Raw genomic sequence first — 11,595 nt, forward strand, 5'->3', positions numbered from 1 at the left:
TGGTGGTGATTTTGTTGTGGGTTTAAGAGGATGACGAAGGTGGTCTCGATCAAATTTAGAAGAGGGAGGGTAGAGTGAGAGTGACGGGTTGAAGGTGGTTTTATGATGGAAGAGGTGGATGATCCTGGAAGGTTTAAAGTAGGAGAAGAGTGATTCTTGTTGTAATTGAGATTGATAGTGAAAAGAATTTGAATGCCTGTAATACTACTAGAATTGATAGATTTATATTAAGTATAGTCGACAACAATCAATCATGAGCAGGATTGAAAAGTAGAAGCGGATAAAAAAATAAATAGAGGGGATAGGGATGGCTAACGAATTTTGTGTTTACTCAATTGTCTCATTGCAGTGAAGATTCTCTTTAATTACTTAACAGACGGAAACAATCTGATATTTATGTACAACTATATTTCATCATACATTAGTATTCTCATATTTAATTAAAAGTAATAGTAAATATATTAATAATAGTAATATTGATATTGTTATAATAAAAATACTAATAATAATACTAATAGAAGTAATGATAATATTAATGATGATAATATCAAAATAATACTAATATTGGTTTTAATATTAATAATAATAATGACAGTAATAATAATATTACTATAACAATTATATTTTCAACTTGTAATTACATTTAATATATTATTATTACAATTTATAAATTATATCATATTATATCATATAATAAGATATATTGAATATTGAATATTATATGTATCTATTTACAAATAGTCGTTCGTGAATCGTCAGGCATGGTCAAGTGGTAATTGATTATCCGAATATAGATTTCAAACTTTCTAGACTCAACATTACAGATTTTGCTTATCGTGTCGGAAACATATAAAAAAAATAAGGTTTAAATTTGGTCGGAAATTTCCGGGTCATTATAGTACCTACCCGTTAAATAAATTTCGTCCCGAAATTTGATCGAGGTCGTCATGGCTAACACTAAAAATATTTTTCATGACGAATATGAGTTGATAAAAAGAGTTTTATCATCATTGAGTAATATAGATAAAACAATTCGATTATTCGAAGAGTACGACAAAAGATTGAGATAGAGATTTAACTTTTGACGTAGTCATAATGGATTTCTGGAATTTTGAAAATTTAAAGAAAATCTTCTAATCAGAAAGAAAATGTAATAGCACGATTTATCAGAAATTTGTTGAAATTACGAAAAGGATAGAAATATCAAGAGAATATTTTCTTGATATGTTTAGAGCTTAAGTAGAATGAAAGAGTCGTGTAACATGGCACATGATGGCGGTATGATCTACTGGGAATCATCATCACGTTTCATTAGAAACTCAGCATGACTTACTGTAATATAATCATGTTGGCCAAGCGCATTATATTATACTAACTCATGCATCAATTTCCTACACTTCTCCACAATTCATTCATAATCTATACTTAGACTTTACAGAAGTTTTCAATATAACAGAATACAAAAAAAACACAAAGGGGTAGATAATTTTGGACAAGAATATTTATGAAAATATCCTCAGAAATATCGAAGATATTTATGATGATATTTAGAAATTTCTAAGTTCGAAAGTTGATGAAGAAAAATTTTCCGCAAGATTTTAACATGACTTTAGAGCAAGATATTCTCTAAAGATTTCGGTGGATCCAGAATTACCTGGATTCTTTGAATATAGGGTTTGGTCCTTGTATTTGTCCTTGGTCTCCTTCATGGTTAGCTCAATCCGTTTTTCAATATCAAATTTTCTATCGAGCGTTCCCAACACTCCATTCTTTATCATCAAACTCTTGGCCATTAAGCCATCTACAATATTACTGTTTCCTCTGCATTTAATGCAGCCATATCTGAATTCATTGGTTAGCAATCCTAGGTGTTTTCAAGAGAATTGTGTTTTTAGATGATTAAACGCTGATGGTAATATGGTGGAATATAAAAGGTTCTCCGGTAACAATAAAAGAGCACGCATATATATCAACGTTATAATAAGGTTGTTTCGTACGAAAAGTCGAAGTTGTCTTGCTGGAGCTGTGACAAAACTGGCTATCTCGAACAGCAGATGCAAAGTTATTTTTGGTAATAATAACGCTAAATGAATTAACACAGCTACGTGTTAAACGTTTACTCAGGTTCCGAGTGTTTTCAGGTGCATAACTATATGCATAAATCTTTTCTCCCGTAAATGAAGTGCGGTTGGTTTATTCCTCTCGATCGAGGTGTTTTCAAGAATCATGAAAGGTTTGAACGCAGAATGTAATCGTGAAGATACAAATGATGTTTAAGACGAAATCAAGTGGCAACTTGAAGAGATGTTTAGTTTCATATGTTATAATCAATATTTTAATTCATTTTAATTGTCCAATGTCATTAGTCCACAGTTTATAGTCCACAATTTGTAGTACAACAATTCATATATAGTTTAATATATAATATTCGAATTAATTAATATGTATCGTGACCCGTGTACATGTCTCAGACTCGATCACAACTCAAGCTATATATATTATTGTAGAATAACCTCAACCCTGTATAGCTAACTCCCGCATTACTGCATATAGAGTGTCCATGGTTATTCCAAATAATATATATAGATGGGTCGATATGATATGTCAAAACTTTGTATACGTGTCCCGATATTTAAAGTGCGTAAAATAAATAACAGAAATTAAATGACGATAAATAAATTGCGAGAATGTAAATTGCGATAAATAAAAGGTAATACGGAATTAACAGTTAGCTAGGAACAGTTAGCTAGGATTTTGTTAGCGTGGAATCTTAACAGAATTTCTCATAGTTAATTTGTTTGTTTCTAATAAATTTTATTATGTCAATTGTTTTCTTCATTATGCCACTTGTTGAATTCTGGAAAGTCAAAATCCAAATATGAAATTAAATGAAAATGGTTATTCTGTGGTGAACAGATATGTATATCAGTGGATGTAAGTAGGATATTATATGACTGTTGAAACAGATTCGAAGAACGTACAATGTAACTTATTAATGTGAAATTTAAATATTCCTCGGGTATTACCTACCCGTTAAAATATGTTCACCATTAACAGTTTGTACAAGAGAATTTTTAATTACAATCTTTATGAAAATATATATACATATATATTTTCTTCAGATGTAATCATGGATTTAATGAGTCAATAAGATATTAAACTCATTGATTTATCGTTAATACTAGATTACATAATCTCTAAAACTTTTAGAAATTACATAATCGTCATATCGAGCGAAGATAATCGATGTAGAATGATATGTAGAACGAAGATAAAGTAGATAGAATGATACGTAGAACGATGATTATACTCGAGGTACAGAATGAGATGGTGAGGCATGGGTTGTTGAAACTTGGGTTATTGGTGGTACTGGTACCGTTGATGCTGAAGTTGGTGATGTTACTGGTGTTGGTGATACTGCTGGTGCTTGCAAATTGTGTACTGTGCTCTCTAAAGTTAATACTCGAGCTCAGAGTTCTCTAACTTCTTCTACTAACCCTGGTTGGTTATCAGTGTGAGGTAAAGGTCGGATATCTTCTCTAGTTCCGTTAATGGTAGTCTCAAGACGAAAAATTCTTGCAAAAAGGGTATAAACGGTGTTGCGAACGGGTTCGCCGGTTAGCGGGTCAAGTACTCCAAGGTTAGGTGGTAGATTCGGTTCATGATATGGAGTACCTTCTTCCCTTCTCCATAGGGTGAGTATGTCACGAACCCACCTCCATTTTCTCCAGTAATCACGGTAGTTGATTGGTTAGTGTGCTCCTGTCACGCTGTCTTCGGAGTCAGAGGAACTTGGTCGATTCGTAGAGGCCATCTTACGCGATCTCAGAAAAGATTTTTGGTATGAAGAGTTTAGTGACAGCAATTGATAGTTGGATGGTATTCTCAATGCATCATATGCATATATATATATATATATATATATATATATATATATATATATATATATATATATATATATATATATATATATATATATATATATATAGTACCAGATTCCCCTAAATTATGGAGAAATTTACGAAAGATATCAGGCAAAGTCTATCGTAATAGATACGCTAAGATATGATTTAGCAGATACGCCAAGATATGAGTTTTGTCTATACACTAATCATGCAGTCAATGCAGTAAGATGTGTCTAGACTAAGAATAATGAGCAGGTAATTTCCTAAAGATGATAAGCAGATGATTTCCGACAAAAATGATAAGCAAAACTTTTGACATGCAGACACGGTCGAAGTCCAGATCCACTAATGCATCTAAACAACTCTCAGTTAGACATATTAATGCAAGACCTGTTTCGCTAAGACCACCGCTCTGATACCACCTGTAAATACCCGTCCTTATCCACCTGGACGAAGTCATCAACATTTGGTCCCATTGCGATGATCGACTCCAAGTAATGTCCTTAAAATGAGCAAATGCACAGCGAAAGATTTAATTCGTACCTGAGAATAAACATGCTTAAAAGTGTCAACCAAAAAGGTTGGTGAGTTCATAGGTTTATTATAACAATCATTTCCATATATTAATAGACCACAAGATTTTATGTATACAAAATGTTTAATAAAAATATTCTAAGTGGTTGAGCACTTGGTAACCATACTTAACATTTAATCAACGTCGCATATTCCCTTTATTATGAAATCTCACTACACCGTACCAAGTGTAGCCTACTAAACGAAGTACTGTGCAACCGTTGAATACTGGTCGTCCAGTCCGGTTAGGGTTGTCAGGCCCGATAGATCTATCAACAGGATTCGCGTTTACAATACCCATGTAAATAGTAGTTACCAAGCTACATGGAAATATGCCAGTGGTACAACTCAACATAGAATGTATTTTAAGTACTTGTGTCTATTTCGTAAATATTTATAAAAGCAGCGCATGTATTCTCAGCCCAAAAATATATATTGCAAAAGCAATTAAAAAGGGAGCAAATGAAATTCACCATACTGTATTTTGTAGTAAAAATACATATAACATCATTGATCAAGTGTAAGGTTGGCCTCGGATTCACGAACCTATATCACGTATATATATTAACACATAATTGAAATCAAATAATTTCACCTATTAATTATATAATATTTATATAATAAATGTTAATGTTTATTTAATATTTTATGTAATATTAATATAATTATGTATCAAATATGTTTTTATGTATTTAAAAATAATGTTAATAATAATAATAATAAAAATCATGTCAATGATAAAAATAATAATAATACTAATAATAATAAGTAAAATGATAGTTTTAATAAAAATGATAATTTAAGAATAATAAAAATTTTAATAAAAATACTATCTTTAATAATAAATGATAATTTTAATAATAATATTAATATTAATAATAACAATAATAATAATAATAATAATAATAATAATAATACCTTAATGAATTAGCAAACTTCCATACAAAAATAAATAAACTGTTATTGCCCAGGTTCGAACCCGGGATCTCTTCACTCACCCATATCACCCCTTAACCATTGCTCCAATTCAACTTTTCTGTTTAATATCCGGACTTTTATTTATTTAATCTCGTTTATTCGGCCCAACAGAATATAAACCCAAATCTACAACATAGCTCACGGTCCATCAAGGTTTTTGGCCCAATATACACACGACCCATCATCTTAATTATATTAAAACCCATTTAGCAACCTAGAACCCACCAAAATTTGTGGCCTGTCTATATCACTTTACTATGCTCGATCGGAAAAAAAAATAAAAAAAAAAACTGTGGGTAACAGGTAGGGTTTTTATGTTTGTTTTCTTTCTCTTTTTTTTTATTCGAACTTTAACAGCTCATACCGCACTCATTGTTTATTAATCACTATCATCGTCATTATCCTTCATCTTCCACAGCTTCATCATTATTATCGTTGTAGCAGAAACCCGAAGAAGAAATAGAAGAGAGTTGCAGGTAGTTTTCATGTAAGTGGGTTACAAAAAAAAATTAAGTAGAAACAGAATCATACGGTTGTAGGGTGTTCGATATTGGTGGTTTCAAGGTGTTGTGAGTTGTTTGGTTCCGGATGTAACAGGAAGTGGGTCATGGTGATTCACGATGGTGGATATAGTGGTTCGATGGAGGTGGCTAGATTGAAATAGAAATCAGAAGTTGTCTGGAACAGAAGTATAACTGCAGTTGCAGTGTGGCAACTCAATTAGAAATAGAAAAACGAATAACAATATATTAAGATGGTGAGGGTGGAAGTTTCAAGCATGTACGTGGTGATGAAAGTCTCGGTGGTCGTGGTTCAAAGAAGATAATGGTGGTGTTGAGTTGTCGATGGGTTTATGAGGTACATGAGGGTGGTACAGTGGCTTTTGTTGGTTGGGTTTACTAGTTGATCTCGATGGAAACAGAAACACAAACAGAAGTGGGTTTCGATAGGTACATGGTGGCGGTGTGAAAGTGGTGGTTGTTTGTAGAGTTTGTTGATGGTTGTTAATGGATTAAGGAAAAACAAAAAAACTATTTTTAGTTTCATTGTGAAGGTGATTGGGTTGTAGTTTGTACCGAACAAGGAAACAGAAACAACAAGTTCTATAATAATCGTTTGCAGGTTGTTCTTAATGGTGGTTTTGTTCGACAAATGAAGAAAAAAAAAATATAAGTGATGATGGTGGTGATTTTGTTGTGGGTTTAAGAGGATGACGAAGGTGGTCTCGATCAAATTTAGAAGAGGGAGGGTAGAGTGAGAGTGACGGGTTGAAGGTGGTTTTATGATGGAAGAGGTGGATGATCCTGGAAGGTTTAAAGTAGGAGAAGAGTGAATCTTGTTGTAATTGAGATTGATAGTGAAAAGAATTTGAATGCCTGTAATACTACTAGAATTGATAGATTTATATTAAGTATAGACGACAACAATCAATCATGAGCAGGATTGAAAAGTAGAAGAGGATAAAAAAATAAATAAAGGGGATAGGGATGGCTAACGAATTTTGTGTTTACTCAGTTGTCTCATTGCAGTGAAGATTCTCTTTAATTACTTAACAGACGGAAACAATCTGATATTTATGTACAACTATATTTCATCATACATTAGTATTCTCATATTTAATTAAAAGTAATAGTAAATATATTAATAATAATAATATTGATATTGTTATAATAAAAATACTAATAATAATACTAATAGAAGTAATGATAATATTAATGATGATAATATCAAAATAATACTAATATTAGTTTTAATATTAATAATAATAATAACAGTAATAATAATATTACTATAACAATTATATTTTTAACTTGTAATTACATTTAATATATTATTATTATTACAATTTATAAATTATATCATATTATATCATATAGTAAGATATATTGAATATTTAATATTATATGTATCTATTTACAAATAGTCGTTCGTGAATCGTCAGGCATGGTCAAGTGGTAATTGATTATCCGAATATAGATTTCAAACTTTCTAGACTCAACATTACAGATTTTGCTTATCGTGTCGGAAACATATAAAAAAAATAAGGTTTAAATTTGGTCGGAAATTTCCGGGTCATTACAGTTTTGCAATCGAACTTTGTTCCTGGATTGAATCGAGAACTCTTGATCGGGGATTTTTCCTGTTTTGGTAATGATATTGCTTTCATCCAAGTCGGTAGCGAGGGTATGAGACCCCTGCATAAGGTGTTTATTCGAATCATTTGAAGATGTACAAATCGGCATTGGAAGCGGCTGGGAGTGGTGAATAGAGTGTCGTTCGCAATGATCTTGGTTTGATTGCTAACGATTTGGTAACCAGTCGAGCTGAGGTTTTGAGTCAATCTGACCCTATTGCTGCGTTGGGGGTACGTACTCCAGTGTGCCTTCGGCCTCGGTTCAAGTTGACATTAATTTAATTGATGATATCTCGTCGTTCACGTATTCCTGTGAAGTTTGTGAAAAAAAGTGTATCAAGGCGTGGAGATTTGTGCATAACCATAAGGTTGAGTTTGAGTGTATTGCGAGACGTGACAAGGTTGGAGGCAAATGTCCGACGAGTGTGTCATTAAAGTCTAAAAATATATTATGGAGGGGCTTGACGGTTCTCTCTCTTTACGCGACCAAGACTGATCATATGCGTGGCCACACGCGTATGAAATGTGCTTTATGCGCTGCGCAAACACAAGTTGCGAAGACATCATACATCTACACATTAATTAGCGGTTATCCGCAAAGTTTACTAATAGTTACGCGTTGTCCACATACATTTGGAAGACTATAAATATGGGTCTTCGGCTTTCATTTAAAGGTTGTTGAACCTTGAATCTTTGAGAACATGTTATTGTCATTTCAAGTATATTCAAGTTGATACAAGATTATTCAAGGTAATTCAAAGGTTCAAGAACAGGACATGGTGATTGATGATTTCAAATGATGTATTGGAATCAAAGACGATTATAAGGTCCCCAAACATCACAACACCATCAACCTCATTGCACTCGATCCTATTTTTAGTTCCTTGTGGCTACATTTAGGTTTGATCAAAGACAACGACTTTGAGTTTTGAAAAGTTGTTAAGGGCCCTATTGGCATTGCTCAAGAAGTTGCTCCGGGTTCAGGCACAACTCCATGTGTTGCTCAAGTATCGGGAGATTCTAATGTGCATATTTCTTCCTCGCCTATTGTTTACAACTGGGATTTCAGAACGGGTGAAGTCGTGATGTTTTGGCAAGTCGGGGTAAACTGTCCAACCTAGGGAAATAGAGGTTGGAAAGCATCCAGGGAGGCAGTTAAGCTTGACGTCTAGCTTGTTTGGTTTTTGTACGTGTTTGTTGGCTTAGGGCTTTATTCATGTTTCACTTGTTGTGGTGTTTGTAGCTCTCCTAGTTTCATGTTGTTTTTTGTTTGTTTCTCGCATGGTTTGCTTATGTTGGTTAAAAGGTTGTGTTGTTAGGTTGCTAGGTTGTTTTGGGTTGTGCTTTAGAAATTTAAGGCTTTTATTCGAATTGGTTTTGTAATTGTTATTTGAAGTCTTCTTTCATTCTTTATGAAGTTTTCGAGTTTTATAAAAAAAAAATATTTTTCGCTAAAAAGAAAAAATCACTTTTCATACATAATTTCACACTTTACCACAAGATTCTCTCGATCTTTATCAGGAGTTTGTCCCTTTTTCTCCTCACTCTTTTCAAACACCAACTTTTTTCCTGTCTTCAGCTTCACAATTACTGTATCTTGATTCCTGTATACAACGGTCTTATAAACTGTACTCCTCAACTCTAAATATCTTCATTAAATTTCTCAGCTACCCATTTTAATTTTAATTCCTCAAATCTTATTTAAAACCCTTTCAATCACCAAAACAAATCCAGAAAGTTAATGGATTTCATCTTCTTCTTATCTTTCATATGCCTCCTATTTCCTCTTTCAAGTAAGTTAACATACATTCATTCTACTTACTAAATACGGAGTACGGAGTATTATTTTTGATGACTTTTAAATTTTTTAGAAACAGCTTATTTTAATATTAATTTTAAAATTTAATTAATTGTTATTTATTATTTTTGTGATAAGCAGGTGCTGCTATAGCAGCCAAGCCGGGAGTAAACTACGGGCAACTCGGAAACAATCTTCCAAAACCACATAAATCGGCGGAGTTAATCAAAACCCTAAAAGCGGGTCGGGTCAAAATCTACGACGCTAACCCTAAAATCCTCAAATCCTTACAAAACACCAGCATTCAAGTATCCATAATGGTCCCAAATGAAATCATAACATCAATATCCACCAATCAAACAATCGCAGACCAATGGGTCAGATCCAACGTTGTTAAGTTTTACCCGAAAACCAAAATCCGTTACATTCTTGTCGGTAACGAAATCTTATCTCAACCCGACAATGTCACGTGGTATAACCTCGTACCGGCCATGGGCAGGATAAGGAAATCTTTAGTTAAATATAAATTAAAAAAAATTAAAGTTGGTACACCTTTAGCTATGGATTGTTTGGAAACTTCGTTTCCACCCTCGAGCGGAAAATTCCGCTCAAGTGTAACGGGCTCGGTTATTGGCCCGTTACTCCGGTTTATTAACCGGACTAAATCATTTTTCTTTATTGATGTTTATACTTATTTTGCTTGGATAGCTGACCCGGTTAATGTTAAACTTGGTTACGCTCTACTTGAACCGAATGTTACGTCTTACACTGACCCGGTATCCGGTTTGGTGTATAATAATTTGTTAGAACAAATGCTTGATGCTTTGTATTTTGCTATGAAACGGGCTGGATACCCGGAAACCCGTATATTTATTGCGGAAACGGGCTGGCCCAATGGAGGCGATATCGACCAAATCGGAGGGAATATTTACAATGCCGCAGTGTACAACCGTAATGTTGTTAAATGGTTGACCCGGAAACCCGCACCGGGTACGCCGTTAAAGCCCGGTATTGTATTTCCGTCGTTTATTTTCGCGTTGTATAACGAGAACTTAAAACCGGGTCCGGGTACGGAGCGGCATTTTGGACTGTTGTACCCGAACGGGACAAGTATTTACGAGATTGATTTATCTGGTAAGACGTTGGAGTATCCGATGAAGTTGCCGGAACCGACTAATAATGTGCCGTACAAAGGGAAGATTTGGTGTATGGTGGCGCGTGGAGCTAATACGACGGCGCTTGGTGGTGCTCTGTCTTATGCTTGTGGGCAGGGGAATGGTACTTGTGACTCGATCCGACCCGGTGGGAAGTGTTTTAAACCGGAGTCGTTGGTTTGGCATGCGAATTACGCGTTTAGCTCTTATTGGGCTCAATTTAGGAAATTTGGTGGGTCTTGTTACTTTAATGGGCTTGCAGTCCAAACAGCCAAAGATCCAAGTAAGTGTATATATAGTAATTATTTTATTTATTTTTTCGTTATTGTTTTATACTATTATTACAGTTACATTTTTTTACCGATGTTGATGAATGTAACAGGTTTTTTTAAAATTATGTTTGTTTAACCTAAAATTTGTATTTTGCAGGTTTCGGTTCGTGCAAATTCCCGAGTGTTACATTATGAGGATTCAAGTCGGATAGGAAGAATTCGACGCTAGTAGAATTGATTTTTTGTTGTTTAGGGAATACTGAAAAATTGAAGAACTTGACATCAGTAATTTTGGGCATTTTGGCTATTACATATATGTTCTTTATTTATATATATGTATCGTTTTAGGTATAATTTATATTATTCTTAAATTTGATCGTGACTTTATTTTAAATAACCAACAAGTGACATATTTGTAAGTTTGTTATTGTTATTTTTAAGAAGATATATGCGTGATGGTGGTGGGCCAATGTTGGCTTGTTTTAAAAGAACGAATACTGGATAATTTTTTTATCAGTAGCGTGCCTTTTCAAAGTTAATTATTGAAGACAAATACGTATGCATCCTAAGAGAAGACTTTCGTACATTATTATTTTATTCATATAATCACTAAATATAATATAAAAATGATTTATGATATAAACTACTACGTGTACGATTTATGATATAGTTTAACATTTTATTTTTTTCACGATAGAAGAGTGTGTTCGACCGACGACTCAACCGCATTGTTAAACAAAGGACATAGAAGAGAGTGAACCTTTTATCCAATTCCGTCAAA

General features: G+C 33.5%; 1 protein-coding gene across 1 annotated transcript; it reads left to right on the plus strand.

Moving 5' to 3' along the window:
- The first annotated feature begins 6,281 nt into the window (after positions 1–6,281).
- Positions 6,282–11,157, plus strand: LOC139841329 (probable glucan endo-1,3-beta-glucosidase A6). Its single transcript, XM_071831551.1, has 6 exons — positions 6,282–6,314; positions 7,726–7,821; positions 8,535–8,693; positions 8,797–8,851; positions 9,527–10,825; positions 10,972–11,157. The coding sequence occupies exons 1-6, from the start codon at positions 6,282–6,284 to the stop codon at positions 11,007–11,009; spliced, it is 1,680 nt and encodes a 559-aa protein (XP_071687652.1). The 3' UTR covers positions 11,010–11,157.
- The last annotated feature ends 438 nt before the right edge of the window (positions 11,158–11,595 follow it).

This window comes from Rutidosis leptorrhynchoides, chromosome 4, assembly GCF_046630445.1.
Source record: "Rutidosis leptorrhynchoides isolate AG116_Rl617_1_P2 chromosome 4, CSIRO_AGI_Rlap_v1, whole genome shotgun sequence".
In the NCBI taxonomy this organism is placed as follows: domain Eukaryota; kingdom Viridiplantae; phylum Streptophyta; class Magnoliopsida; order Asterales; family Asteraceae; genus Rutidosis; species Rutidosis leptorrhynchoides.

Coding starts and splice junctions, on each gene's coding strand:
- LOC139841329 (XM_071831551.1), top strand. CDS start 6,282: ATGGTGGTGTTGAGTTGTCGATGGGTTTATGAG. Junction 7,822..8,534: donor ACCCTATTGCTGCGTTGGGG/GTACGTACTCCA, acceptor AAAGTTGTTAAG/GGCCCTATTGGCATTGCTCA. Junction 8,852..9,526: donor AGCTCTCCTAGTTTCATGTT/GTTTTTTGTTTG, acceptor TTTTGTGATAAG/CAGGTGCTGCTATAGCAGCC.